Below are 15,605 nucleotides of genomic sequence, written 5' to 3' on the forward strand. Positions count from 1 at the left end.
TATATCTTTTTGTCTGCATTGGTGCTCAACCACAGGGTGGGCCTTAACCAGCATCAGGAAATTCCATCCGTTCGACTTCTTCACTTTTAATTTTTTGTAACACCGGAGTTCTTATGGGCTTGGAGCTCAGGCTACGTGCTCATATTACATTCTTCCAAAAGAAAATAGCTCAAAGTACAGTACCACTTTGTAATATTTGTATTTTTAAACAGAGTTATGCTGAATGGCAATATAAGGTTTGTTACATATAGAACCCATTGGTTTTGTTGCTTGTAGTCTTTTCACCATAAATTCTTTTAAAACAAAAACCTGCAATACCATCCTGCAAAGTGTATACTATGAGGAAAACGGTTCAGCAGGAGCTCTGCAATGTTATGTTGTACCTTTACAGAGCAAGGCCAACACCCTAATATAACCTGCTGGAGCTCCCTAAGAATCCCAAACTCCTGGTATAGGGCAAGTAAGCACACTCTCTTTCAAGCCACAATGCACAGTGTCTCAATGACTTGTCACCAGGGCCAAACATTGTCACATGAAAAGTGGGGTGACATATCTAGCCCGTATTGGGAAAGGGAAGAGCAAGCTCTGTGAAAGTAGGTTGTTGCACCATAGGATACCTACCAACCACCTGCGCAATTACTTGCTTTGTGTAGCGATGTTAGAAGTTCACTGGAAGCTGTTAGTGCTTTAAATGCTCTCCCAAGAACTTGATGAAGATGTAAACACGAGAGAGAGCCTGAGTTGCACTTAGTGAAAAAAATGAAAGCCTGTACCCTACATAACGTAGAGCTTGTATTTTCATTATTAGGAGGTTCATGAATGGGCTTGATAAATCCACCAATGAAGTTGATTAACTCTGTAAACATTAACTCCTTGGATGTGCAAACCCAAACAGAATAGGCAGTGACATGGAAGTAACTTGCTACTTATTTTGTAGATACCTTTGTGTTCAGCTAAATACCCTGATCACATCCTCTCTCTCACACAGCTTGTATATACCTTACAGCTATGTTGTCATTAGAAGGAACAGAACATATAATTGCTGCATAACTCTCCAGAAACGTCCAGGTAATGAGCTTAGAGTTTCTGGTTTACATGACAAATGATAAGGTCTAGGTTTTTAATTGTTCTGTAGGATAAGCACTATAACTGCAGTGTAGCATTCATTGAAATGACTTCTCATTCACTAATTACAAAAGAGAAGAGCCTCTGGGTTGCGTTAGAACACGCTTCTTCCTATTTCTAGTGAATTACTGCCACAATAAATATAAAGTCCGGCATTCATTGCATCCTGGTCTGATCAGTTAAAACTGTTTGTTCAGCCTGTTTATTGTACGGTTGACCCAGGAGAAAGGACAGATTACACTGCAATCCAGGATGGGTTCTGTAGAACACTCAGTGTTTTTTCTTTTTCTTTAATCTGTAGGCTAACCTAGTACTTGGGAATGCAATTGAAATGTGGGTGGATCGTATGGATAACATTACACAGCCTGAGAGAAGAAAACTTTCTGCCCTTGCTGTTATTTCACTGCTGCCTTCAGCTGACAGGTAAGAAAAAATTATATGAAGTGGAGATAATGACCATCTCTAAATTTATGTGACGCTCTCAGAAATGAGCTTCAGCCAGGGGACTGGGAACCTTTGGCCTTGGTGGGCAAACACAACCAACCGACTTTTTCATGGTAGGGGCGGTGTCCTGTGGGCTATAAGCATACAACACAAATGCTGGGTGAGTTGGACAGAAGGGTGAATGCAAAGTAACCTTCAAGTGCAACACATTTGTAAGAACTTCTGCAATGGTGTGAGCAGGGACTTTCTGTACAATCTTTTCCATTGTGGAAAAAATGCCGCAGTTGTGTTCAGCTGTTATATCTGGACAAGTTGGTTACTTTTGATGAGTCGGAAAATTTAGATTAAATTTTGTTAAAAACGATTTTGTGTTTTTGTTTTTATCTTCAATTGTTTATTTGTCCGCCTATTATCACAGTTATACTTCAGTGTTTGGCATTTAGTGTGTGCATGGTGCATGAATGTCCAGCTACCTTCTTCTGTTCACTCTTTTTCAAAATTAAAGGAGTTCCAAAGTCCCAGCATATACTAACTATCCTGCTATAACATCAGCAATGTAATAGGAATACATACTATAGTTGTTTTTGATAATGCAATCAAAGCTTACTTGAACAAAATACCTTTATACAACAAAATACATTAATATGGAGCTATTTAATAGCAAGTCTCACTTTCAGCTGTGAAGAGCAGACTTTGAGCTGCATGTTTGCCTGGTGGCAGGAGGAAAGTCCCTGGTAAAATGGCAAAATGAGAAAAAGAGGCATATCTGCATTACTGAAGAATGAAGAAGGCCTTGTGGACCAGTTAATCAAATTTAAGTTCATCACACAGGGATTTTGCACACCAACAAGGAAGAAAAATGGACGGTTTCTCAATGTGTGAAACATGGAGGAGGAAGCATCATGGTCTGGGGCTCTTTTGCTGACACAGTTACACAGTGACTGACACCCTGAACAAAATAACCTACTACAACATTTAGCAGTACACTCTGGTCTACTCCTAATTCAACAGGGGGTAATCCCAAAGCAAGATAATGTCCCAGAATATGTCTCCAGGCTAGAACTACCTCAGAAGAAAATAACAAGACTAGGTTTCAAATCATAGACTCACCAGCACAAAATCCAAATATTGTTGAGCTGCTTTGGGATGGACTGGACAGAAGTGTGAAAGCAAAGTAACTTACAAGTGCAAAACATTTGTAGGAACTTCTGCAACTGCGTAAACTTTAAGTACTTTTCCTTACATTAAAAATGGAAAAAATGCTGCAATTGTGTTCAGGTGTTAGGTGGCTATTTTTGATGAGTCAGAAGTTTGGATAACATTTTGTTAAAAACAATTTCAGGACTTTGCTTTTATCTTCAATTGTTTATTTGTCCGCCTCTTATCACTGTTATACCTCAGTGTTTAGCATACAGCGGTTCTGTAGACTTGATATGTGCACAGTCTTAAGGGAAAAAGTGTCTAATTAGCTTATAACAAGTAAGAGCTGCATGTAGGTGGTCCAACCCAGTAAGAATGCACAAATAAATTACAACTATTCTAATATAATAGCAGAAGAAACACATTTGATCAGTTTTGCTTTTTAGCAAAACTAAGCACTGACATTTGTTTTGTGCACTTTGGATACAGTGTGGTCAGGTGACCATTCTAACACAGATACCTAATATGCTAGATTCTCACCTGTATCCCTATATCAGAGTTTCACTGAGTATGTCCTCTGAGTCCTTCAAATACCCCTGATACATATACTGTATATTAGGATTACATATACAGAACATGGAGTGAGCATTACCACGCAACATGTTTTTCCCCCAGACCAGAGCCTTGAATTGGCTCCCTGTGGCCAGACCAGTTGGTAGACAAACATTCTTGGACAGGAACAAAGCCACTAGATGGTAAAATTAAAGTGGCACTAAGCTCAGGAGTTAAATCTTAAAAAAAGCATTCAAGTAACTTAACTATAAACAAAAATGTAACTTATTTGTGTACTGGCTCTAGATCCTCAAATCATCTCTGAGGGCCCATTCACACCACATCTAGATTACCTCTAGACCAGACCAGACTGTTTCTGGACCCAAAATGCATCCCAATGTATTCCTATGCTATTTCTGGCCTCTGTTCTCACCAGCGCAGTCCATACCAGACCAGAAAAATACTTCTTGTCCTATTTTGTCTGGTCTGGAATGCACTGGAACGCATCAACAAAACGCATGGAACCCACCTGTGAGACCATTTTAAGCTAAAAAAAATAAATAAACCCAAAAAATTCAGATTCCAAAATACTGCAAAATCGCAGTAAAAACGCAGCAAAACCGCAATGCACTATGTTCCAGATCTGGTCCGGAAAATGGTGTGAACCCAGCCTGAAACTGTGTTGACACTTTCTTTCTTTCTGGAGGGTGGCCACTGCTCCAAGCTTGCTTCTGTCAGACTACAATATCAGTACATAATAGCAAACTAAATGTGAGGGACCATGGGGAACAAAAGTAGCCACCCTCTGGAAGGAAGGACAGGATCAGCACCAATTCAGAGATGATTTGTGGATCTCTTTGTTACAAGTTAGAAATTGAGGAACAGCATCATGGGTCTAATTTGTGGGAGACACAATCTGGAACATAGGCTGCTGCACAGGCACAAGGATTTACATGACTGATGGCTGATCAAATGGGGTGTCAGCATTCTGGGTAGAAAGGGAGATTAATTCATAGTTAGGGGTGCTGCAATCTCTTTGAGATGCAATAAATAACTGCAAGTGTTAAACTGACACATTTAGCATACATGCACTTAACATGAAACCTATTTCTGATGCTAGGTTGCTATCAGGTACATTTTATTGAACCAGGGATTTGCTAATGTTATCAGTCATTTTCTCAGATGAATTAAACGGAACGTTATGTTGGTTTCCCTCTGACTAGTCTGTTTGATGTGTCAGCAGAGGTAATAAAATTAGTTTAATAGGACACAAAATATATATATATATTTTCCCCTTTATTATAGTTAATATATTTTGGTAATAACTTCCTTTTCAACAGGGAAATATTCAATATTACTGGATAATTTATATTACCCACTTTCAGCCAGTGCCAAAGCTAGGTTCTCCCTACTGGTTCTTCATGTGGCTGTTTTGCTGAAAATAAGCAGCTGAATGACTCAGAAGGACACCATCCTTTTCCCCCTTTCTGTGTTACCAGACACAGCAATATCCCAAATTTACACCCAGGCTGTCAAAAAATGTGTGTAGCTACATGTGTGGGGGGTTTTGTTGTGTATTTTTTTTTAATGAATTTGTGTGTTGAATTTTTATTCAACAGTTGTTATAAAGAGTGAAGGCACAAACTTTATGGGCCCATTTACACTTGTGCAATGTGGCAACACACCTGCTGTGTGTGCTGTGCATTGTAATGAAAGTATGGAATCTGTGCTTCATTACTGCTTGTAATCACTGATCCAGCACTGCTTTCTCCTCCAAGGCCAACACAGTCAGCTCATGTTCAACTTAAGCTGGCCGTACACCAGTTGAACTTAGTTTGAAAAAAATCATTATTCATAACGTTTGTTCAATTTTACAATTGGTAATGTAGTCAAATCAGTGATCGACTTAAATCACAGTGACAAAAAAAAAAATAGGAGCAGGATGGAATTTTTTTCTTAAATGAACAAACTTCTAACAGTGAATGTGGTTTTTGTTGCGGAAACTCCATTCATTCCAAAATTGAATGTTAAAATTAAATAAAATTATGAACAACATTTGTCAATTCTCTGATGGCACTTTTGAAAGTTCTGAGTAGATTTTTTGTAAGAACGTACTAAAATTTACAAATGTATTGGCACTTTACACATAAATCATGACTTGTTCTTGTGCGTCCTTATTTTCTACATGGTTAATTGTAGTTGTCACCAGAAACTTTCTTACTTTGTATTATGCACCCTGGTTGTGCCTTCATAGGTTTTCTTCACTTTTTTTCCTCCACTTTTTTAACACGCTTGGTTCATATCATAGCTGCTGCTGCTGCAAACTCTTCAGCCAGCTCCTCCCTTCTTTTGCACATGACCATAAATATCACATTTATTCCCCAGTTGCACTTAATAGATGACCTGTCCAAAGAAATGTATGGGATTTTCTCTAGGCATGCACAGAAGAAACACGGGCTGGCCAGAGAGTTTGCAGAGAGGGCTGTGGGCCTTATAGTGTCGACTTGGCAGCATCATAGAGAGACAAATGGGTGCTGGGGGAGTAAATTTAAACAGTAATTCCACTTTAGTTGAGAAAAAAATCAATCCTCTCTGTGTGATCAATGTACATTACAAGGATTTTAACAACCTCTGTTGCAATTTCCTACCAGTTTTTGTTCTGAAGAAAAATCTGTTTGTTGCAGCATGTCCTTTCCAAGCTGATCCCTGAATCCTTGGGAGGATCTGTGTTCATTATAACCAGCTGGTGGCTTCCTGTGTTGTAATAGGGAAAGGTGCATTCCTTTAATAATTAACCATTAAGGAGTATCTCACCAAAGATGAAATTCCTTTTGCAAGGGATGCAAAAAAGTATACTTGTATCTTAGTACAGATATCTGGGAAAATCAGTCAGCCAATCACAGAAGCAGGAAGTGACATTTCTGGGGGAGTTCTGTACACCAACTGTCTACAGAACACCTCCAGGTCACCATATTATATTGAAGGTTTTTAACAGATTTAGAACATCCGTCAGCAGCAGCTACTGTTTTAAATGGAAAAGTAACTTTTATCAATATTGCATTACAAAATGGCTTCTGCAACAATTTAAAAAATGTTTTTTTCATTTTTATATTTTTAAAGTGGAGTTACCCTTTAAAGGAAGAGGGTAACATAAAAAAAAACTCCACAGTTGTATAGTTTTCATTTAAGTGGCAGTTTAGGGTCACATATTTTGGGTTAAAAAGAAAGAACCTTAGATGCAGCTAACAATTTAATTTAACATTTGACTGAAACCCCAAAGTTTAACATTTGCAAAGCTGTAATTGTTCTGTTTCTTGGCTATATTGCTCTGATTTTCTGATAAGTGGAAAGCAATCAGCGCAATATTTTGTGCAACATGTATTTTTAAACATAAATCTACCATAATCGCCACCCTGGATAGGAAAGATCTCACTTAAGGCATTAGAATGGAGCAACTTGAAAGAAAAATATTATCTCTTTTTAGAGGGCTTTTTGGTAATTCAAAGCAAAAAAACACCTATTGATTCAAAAAGTTCAAAAGAAGATTGTGTCAACAGGAGTCGTGTATTTTCTATTGTGTCCAATTTCATGTAATTTACAATAATTGCAGGCTTTGTGTGTGGCATTGCCTCTGAAAAAAAACCGCTGTTGAATATATTTAATCTTTGTGTTTTCCCGACCAGTTCCAAGGCTGATCAATGTATTTATTCTTGTGAACTTGGGGCACGTTTTCCACACTGCATTAATCTACCTACATGGCTACTCTGGGCTTGTTAATATTCATAGCGTGAATTATATTAGCTTTAATCTAATAGTTGCTGGCGAGTACAGACAAGATACAGGTGGCCTGGAAAGATTAATATTGATGCTGCAATTGCAGACAGGCTACATGCACCTGTTCCAGACCAATATGCTTTAAGTCATTATTATGTTATGCAAGCTTTGTTCAGATTTTACAGTTATGAGATGATCAATTCTGTATTTCGGGACATATTATATAAAATATCAAATATAATGCTGCATGGTTCCAAAAGAAATTCGGCAAGGAGTTGAGTCTGTCCAGAATCCACCCACACCCAGCTCTGGAAAAAAGTCTAAATAATATTGTAGTTAAGCAGCAACTGCTATGAAGGAAGAGAGTTGGGGGAGTTATTCATTGTATTTAGATCTAGGATGTTTAGATCTCCCCTAATTCTGTGTGTCCCTAATAAGCATGGAAGCTGTTTAGCTGGTTACACATGTTACAGTGGAATCAAAAAAATATCTTTGCAAGCTCCTTCAGACTTACCAATAGCTATTAGTGCCTGCCTAAATAATATACTTCATTTATATTCATCCAGGGAGGTTTCCCAATTGGAACACCTGTTTCGGTTAAAAAGGAGGGATTTTCCTCCTCTTTAAGATTTCCTCTCACTTCCTGCTGTGTCTCAATGGCAGGACGAAATAAAAAAATCGCTCCAGTAGAGAGTGCAGTAGAAATTCTAACTTTTCACCACTTTCAAAACCTAAGCATACATTTTGGCTTCTTTCTTTTTTCATTTTTGACCTTGCTGTACCTTTAAAACTGAAAACCAGCACCCAAACAAAGAGAAAGAAAAGTAATGCTGGTGTACTTACAGACATAGTTACAGTCGTTAGAACAGTTGTTTCAAATGCAAGATTGTATTTTTGAAGTGACACTTAATCCTAAAAATTCATTTAAGTGCCTAAACTATTAACATGTATCTTATTTGTGTATCACTTGGCTGTAGATCCTCAAATCATCTCTGAATTGGTGCTGACACTGTCCTTCCTTCTAGAGGGTGGCTACTTTTGTTCCATGTGGAGAGGATTTGAGGCTCTACAGCTGTGTGATACACAAATAAGATTCATTTTTGTTAATAGGGTGCTTGAATTATTTTTTAAGAGTTAAAAGAGAACTATGGGGTAACCTTTTTTCTAGGGCTTTGGAAATTAAAGATTAATTTCTCGATTAATCGTTAAACTTTTTGATCGATTAAAATTATTTTGATCGCTAATGAAAACACTCACCTCTCCGCCGGCTTATGGGAGTCCCGTCAGCGATCCGGTGCTGTCACGGACATCGACGTCACCGGACTCCTTCCCCAAGTGGCTCCGTTGGCTAACGAAGGGAAAAGGGGAGGAGTCCGGTGACGTCGATGTCCGTGACGGCTAACGAAGGGAAGGGGGAGGAGTCCGGTGACGTCGATGTCAGTGACGTCACCGGACTCCTCCCCCTTTCGTTAGCCGACGGAGCCACTTGGGCCGGTGAGTTTACCCAAGAAACTTTCTGCACGAGTGCCAGCCAAGGCATTGGCCTATACACAGCACAGCAATGAAGTAATAAAATGAACTAGTATCACACTAATCCAGCACGTTATTAATCTCACGTGCCCCACTCAAGCGGCGGCCATATTGAGTGGGGCACGTGAGATTAGTAACGTGCTGGATTAGTGTGTATTTGGATCTGTATGTGCGTTATAATTAATCGAAGTTAAATCGTTTAAAAAAAATCGAACACGAAAATTTTAATCATTACCAGCCCTACTTTTTTGCCCCCATAATTCTCTTTAGGGTCACGGGAGGACATATACTAAAGCCTTCCAATAACCCAAAACTCAGTATATGACTATATGCTGAGAGCGCCAAAGCTGGGACAGATCCCGACAATACCGTTGAGATCCACCTCGCTGGCTGTTTGACAGCAGGCCCTGCCTATCTAGAGGCAGAGCCAGCTATGCCCCCCGTCCGCCTGTCCCTCCAGTCAGTTTTTCTTTTCTGTTTTGCTAAATCTTCGTTTTCAAGAGAGAGAGAGCGTTTGAAATGATTGATTGATATATATATGTAAGGCCAGCTTAAAGTGACATTAAAGTCACATTTCCAATGCTGCTTTAAGGACTTACCTTAACCCCTTCATGACTGAGCTTGTTTTTAGTTTCTGTCCGTAAATGACTGACACACTTTTGACATTTTTGCTGTGTGATTCTTCCACGTCAGTAATATATTTTCTTACAAAGAGCCTCTTGATCCGATCTTCTTCTTTTCACTTGTATTCTGTAATCCCTCCAGTGCTGGTGCCGCTCTCGGATCTACTGTCTCTTCTGTGTCCCACAGTGTCTGTGCGCGTGCACGCTCCCGGGCTGCATGCATTGACTTACCGTGTCTCTCCTTTTCCGGCCAAAGATCTTTTCTGTGCATATTTAACCAAAAAAAAAAAACAGAAGCATTTAATAGCCAAAAGCTTATTTGGAATGTCTTGCTGCTTACAGGCATTTAAAATCTCCCCAGTGCCAGCTGAAAATCTAAGGGATAGGTAGCAGGCAGCGAAGAAGGAACAAAGCCCGCTTTATCAGAGCATTGGTCTCCCTATCGCAGTCTGAAATACCACCCTGCCTTGTCCCCACTACAGCTGTGCAATCAGCAATGCTTGCAGAGGAGACCAAGTGTTGCTGATTGAGCTCTAGTGGTCACAAGGCAGTCAGGTGTCAGAGCTCTGTACAGAGACCAATGCTGTCGCACACACCAAGACAGAGGGCAGTTGTCCTTCTCTGCAGTCTGCCTATTTCTGTTCCTTGGATTTTTGGTTGGCACTGGAAAACTTAAAGAAAAACACCAGGATTTTTTTTCAAATTAACCCAATTAACTGCAGGAGTAAGTGATCAATTTAGTCTCTAGGGCAAAAATAAAGGAAATATATTCACCTAATCCTTGGTCCTGTCTAGCTTCTAAACTGTTCCCTGCAGCCTCTTCTTACCCGGTCTCCAGTGGTCTAAGGACCCGTGACGTCATCACATCTAATGCAGGTCCATAAGACACAAAGGGACTTACCACAGCCAGGAGAGAGGTGAGCAGTAACTGCCGCAGTACCAAGGATCACATGAGTATACAGTGGTACCTCGGTCCATGAACACTTCTGTTCGCGAACAATTCGGTTCGCGGACAGGAAGTTCGGCAAAATTGTGCTTCCATTCGCGAACTCCGCGTCGGATGACGAACACAACCGCAGCCATCTTCCCTGCTCTGACACATGGTTGTGGCTTCCTCTAGTCGAGATTGCGGTCTGATCACAGTTTGATTCGGTTCGCGACCAGAATCGTGGAACAAATTAAGTTCGTGAACCGAGGTACCACTGTATCTTTTTTGCCCCTAGACCAAAACAAGCACTTAACCCTTGCAGTGTGGGGGTAGCCCAACTGCAAGGGTTAATTGAAAAATTCGGGAGTTCTTGAAAAAGTCTGCAAGCAGTGGGACATTTTAATTTAGGCTTTTGGCTCACTAATAAAAGTTTCTGCATACTTTTTGGTTTATCCTGGATTGGCCATTAAGGGCTTTCTCTGGCCACAGTAATTAACTTGCGATGGGCTAGCACACAGTAATATCTTACTCTACAATCCCCCCATCGTCCTTCCTGTTCTGGATCCAGTTGTGGCAACTGTTCTTTTAATGCCAGTCTCTGACTGGTCTTGTTGCTGCCTCTCTTGCTGACTCCTTTATGTCTACATTGTAATCACTTCAGGACCAGCGGTCATTTCATCAGGATGGAACATGGCCACTAATAGGAGTGCTCACCCACATCGGGGAGCAGACCGTTAACTGGCACATGACCATGGATGAAGGTGGGTGTTACTGTGTACTAGCCCACCCCCTTGCTATAACAAATAATTAATCCTTCAGCAGCGGGAGGGCACATGTTGATTACTTTTAATGTTATCGGAATAATAGTAGGGCTTTAAGATGCATCTGATCATAGAGAATCCCGTTGGAATGAGGAGGACATGATAAACTAATTTGTGCATGCATATAGCCTTATACTGTAGCAACTAACCTGGTCTCATGCCCTTAACAACCAATTATATTACAGATTTCATGCTTCTACTGGGACAATGATTGGTTGCTTTTAGCACAGTTCTTTATTTCTGCTTGTCTTTCTATATTGTCATATGTTCTTTCTATTGCTTACGGACCTCTGTTACATTTGTTAAGTTGATCTGTATTCTCCAAGCATAAAACGAGCACTCGCTCTTAAAACTTAATTTGCATTATTTTATGTTGTGCGTCTACAATTTGCACTGTAGCAGGGAAATATTTGATGAGCACTTGTTAACGAGTGCTCTCTTCTCCATTGCTGAGTGCAGCAACAATGTATCCCTAAATCTTGGGATAATGTTCACATCAAGAAATTAATTTGCTCAGCTTGATACTTACACTATAATTTGCTGATTGATTCTCTGTGGGGTACAGTCAATAAATACTTACAGCATTGTTCAAAATAAGTTTCTTACCACAATATCTCAAGGGAATAAATATGAATTGGAGTTTGTCAGCTGAAAGAAAGATGTAGAACAGCAGAATAGTAATTACAGGAACAAGTTAAGGTTTACACTAAAGTGTTATTTGAAAATATTTTAACATGGAGATAAATTACATTGTTTTACAAGACAGAAAGAAACATAAACTTTAAAGTAGCATTAAAGTCGAAAGGGTTTTACAATGGATGCTGCTTCTTGATGTTTAAAAGTTTTGTCTTCCTGCAGAATCAGCTGGTCCCTTGAGCACTGGTCCTGATATCCTGTTTAGGGTGGCCCCTTTCCCTTGCAGGGCCCTATGGAGACATCCTTGTGTGTGCTAGTGTCAGGGTTCCACCCTGACTTAACTGGTTTGCAGCACTCTGACTTGGCTACCATTTCACCCACCTGTGATTCCTCTGAGCAGGCTGTTTAACGTTGCTCACTACTCCCAGGCTCCCTTTTATGGCCAAACAGGGAGAGTCATCTGAGAGAGTCGGATGGGAGTTTCCTGTCTCTGAGTGATGATGACACCCCACTCACTATATAAACCACTCAGTCCAGTCTGACCTTGCCCTTGGGTGGTCTTTCCTGCTAGTGCATTCCTGCTGCTCAGTGTATCCTGATTCTGTGTATGACCTGATCTTGGCTGACGTTCTCTGCTGGTTCCTGGCTTGTTCTTGACTACGCTGATTTCCGTGTTCCTGACCTGGCTTGTATGACTGCCCACTCTGGCTCCTGTTTATGATCTTTGCTTGCTCCTGTGGACACCTTTCTTAATAAATATTTTAACTAGCACCTTATGCTTCTCTGGTTTTCATTGTGCTCTGACAGCTAGTAAGATTTGTGTGTATCCACAAATACACAGGCACAGCAGGATGAATCTTTCCCCTGCCCCCTGCACCACTTCCTGCCTTCCCCAACTAGTAGATGGGCATCTGCTGGAGTCTGTGATCACTTGTGATCTTGTACTGGACAGGAGGTTCAGGGAAGCTGAGCGGAGAGAATTGGAGCTGTTCAGAAACATGATAACCGCAAGTGCTTGGAATAGAAAATGGAAGGAAGCACTTTGCTGAGCAATGTATATTTGTTTGAATTTAATGGATTATTGAAAAAAGTTTTACAGTTTAATAATACTTTAAAGGGGACTTGTACTGTGGGGGTTCTACAATATAGGCAAGCAGAGGACAAAGGACTAGTCAGTATTGAGCTTTTCCCCATTACTGATTTACCATGCCTTGCTCTGCACTATGTGTCTGTGGGGAGTTGGCCATCTTGGTGGAGGCAGGGCTTTGTTTCCTCATGTCATAAATGCCCCCTTATTGGTGAATTGATGACTGGTGGGAGAATATTGAAAAAGCAGCAAGAGAGGTTGAGAAAGCATAGATCCATAGAATGGATGAAGGGATATGCTTATCTGCAACTCTTCATGTGCATATTCCTGTCCTGCAAGGAGAACGGTGAACAGCACAGTAGTGACATAACCAAATCTCTTTTATATAAATAACAGGTTCAGTTTAATAAAGTGGTGCTCCATTGCAGCGCAAACAGATTTTCCTTTGTGCATAAGTTAAGAAGATTACAAGCCTAAGACAATATGTTAACATGTACATACATTTCAGACATGCAGACAACTGCTGTCACAGTGCAACAATGCAGAAGAATAGATACGAAGATGTATTGTGGTTGCTTGTCACTACCTCTAGTTTATTTATTTTTTTCCTTAACCATCATACTTGATTTTACCAATCGGATAATAACGATCTGCATATCCATTATTATAGTTTTCGTTGCTTTAACAAAAGTTCCCTAGCAAGGATGGAATGATTTCCTGCATGCTACTTCCTGTATCCATGGTAACCTTTTGCATCCTGTCCGTCTCCATGAACCAATAGGGAGTAAAGCATTTCCTGCATAACAGTTCAGTGTTTCCTTAAAAAAAAACCAAAAAAAAAAAAAACCACACAGATCACGAGCTGATAACTGTCACCATAACTGACTTTCTTCCAGGCGGTATCAACTATGTAAAAACATATCTGCTAAATTGTTTCTAAAATGACAGTCCTTCTTGGGGTAAGACAACTTTTCTGTTTTACTTTCATGGCAACATGGTCTGTGTGAACGTTTGTAAGATACATAGTAAAAGAGTAGGCAGGGAACTTTCTACTAATAAAGTTCTACTAATATTTTCTGCAGTTGGAAATATCTAAGAGAGTCATTCTGCTCAGTGTAAAATGCATTACCTTTAACACAGTGTACGGAATTACTGCAACAATGCTCATTGCCAGCCTTAAGTTTACTGAGCTCTGAATTCTGTTTGTTATTAGTAGTAGGATATTGTCTAAAATCTATTTATTTCAGCTTTAGGTAAAAAATCATTAAATAAATGACATACATGTTAATAAAGAAAATGTTAATATTGCAAAAATATCTAAAGTATATAAATAAAAAAATTAGGACAGGGATATCAACACTGCACAGGATTCCTAAAATAGAGTTGGAAAACAAAAAACTGCATTCGTAGCGTCCCTCTTCTCGTTAATGTTCTAAAGCATTTTTGTTAATATTCTATTGTCTATTTTATTCAGTCATTTTAGCTAATTTATGCTGCTCATTATAAGATGTTTTATTTTGTTCATTAATATTAGATAATGTATGTTTTTTGTTAATATTAGATCGTTAGTTCATATCTCTGCCTGGCGTTAAAAATCTATGATTTTTTGGCTTCAGACAAAAGCATTCCAATCTAAGTTGGAAATGCAGAAGGCAAGAAAGTAATTGGCTAATTATTTTAAAAGTGATCCTGAATGTGCTCCATGTAAAGCGCTGCATAAATTGTCGGCTCTATATAAATAACTGTAATAAATTAATGATGCTTTGCGCAAGAGCTGCAATTAACACAGTAGAAAGAATTACCTTCATTTTTATGTTCCATTTATTCTTTATGCTATGCTCACCTCTCTAGGTTTTTTTTAATCATCTGTCACTGGAGTTTCAAGCCCAACAGTAACCCTCTTTTCATACTGTGTTCAAGATACTTTGTCTCTCATGGCTATTATTACAGGCCTATTTATTATTAGTAACAAATATACCCCTGTTAATTAAAGTTAAAAAAAACTGTTAAGTATCCAGAGATCAGTTTTTATTTTTTTGACTATTTCTAGTTGCAGTTTACATATTTTCTGTGCTGTTATTGAAATTGAACTCCAAATAGCATTTGTTTTAGTTATATATAGAAGAAAATGGTTAAAACCTCTGTCCCGTGTCTACTAGGGAGCTTTTCCATAATTTCCTGTCCCGATCAACACAAAGAAATTGAGGGGAAATCTCTCCAACAGGGACACCGACTGTTAAAACAACATGTGTTTTTAGCAGAATGGGGAAGTTAGAACCAGCTGTGTATCCTGATGTGAGGATTTATCTGACTTTGTTTATGGACATTGGGGAACAGTAATAAGACAGAGGTTGTCACCTTCATCCTTCCTTACTCTTGGTCGGACTTTAAATTAGCCAGTTAATGTAAGGGGCTGCATTTAACTGAAATAACATTGAAAGTATAGTATATGTCTAGTGGGCACATTTTGAGTTAATAATGTATTGCTTATTTTGGAGCCATTATAGACTTATAATAGGTTGGCTGTTAAGATATTAGCCACACGGAGTGCATTGTTTTAATTAAGTCAGCTTACTCAAAGACTTGCAGTGTGAGTAGGGGAAGTAAAGCACAACCACGGAGTAGTACTGCAATGCATGAATCAATCTTTGCACATGTAAGGAGCAAATATGGCTTCCCTATATACATAAATGACTGTAAACTATACATTGAGACAGCAGTTTAAAAACAAATAAGCATGTACTAGTAATATATTTTACACTAAGTTTAATCTTTTGTAAAAATAAGCACATTAATTTTACAATACAAAAGTGAATCTTGTTTTTTTTTTTAAATATATCTAAAAAAATAGAAACTTAATTTTGAAAGGATAACTCCACTTTCCCAGGCAGATTTGGGAAAATGGATTTACCCCCAACAACCTGCCCCTCACCCCCCACCCCGCT

The 15,605-nt window shown here is 39.2% G+C and overlaps 1 protein-coding gene across 1 annotated transcript in view; it reads left to right on the forward strand.

The window, feature by feature from the left end:
• Nucleotides 1-15,605, forward strand: part of LOC108798606 (importin-11-like) — a 71,013-nt gene that overhangs the window by 31,454 nt on the left and 23,954 nt on the right. The window contains exon 5 of the mRNA XM_018570364.1: nt 1,427-1,548. Coding sequence (XP_018425866.1) covers nt 1,427-1,548 — 122 coding nt within the window. The remainder of the gene's footprint in view (nt 1-1,426; nt 1,549-15,605) is intronic.

The sequence above is a fragment of the Nanorana parkeri genome, unplaced genomic scaffold, assembly GCF_000935625.1.
Source record: "Nanorana parkeri isolate BGI_ZX_2015 unplaced genomic scaffold, ASM93562v1 scaffold1520, whole genome shotgun sequence".
Taxonomy (NCBI): Eukaryota; Metazoa; Chordata; class Amphibia; order Anura; family Dicroglossidae; genus Nanorana; species Nanorana parkeri.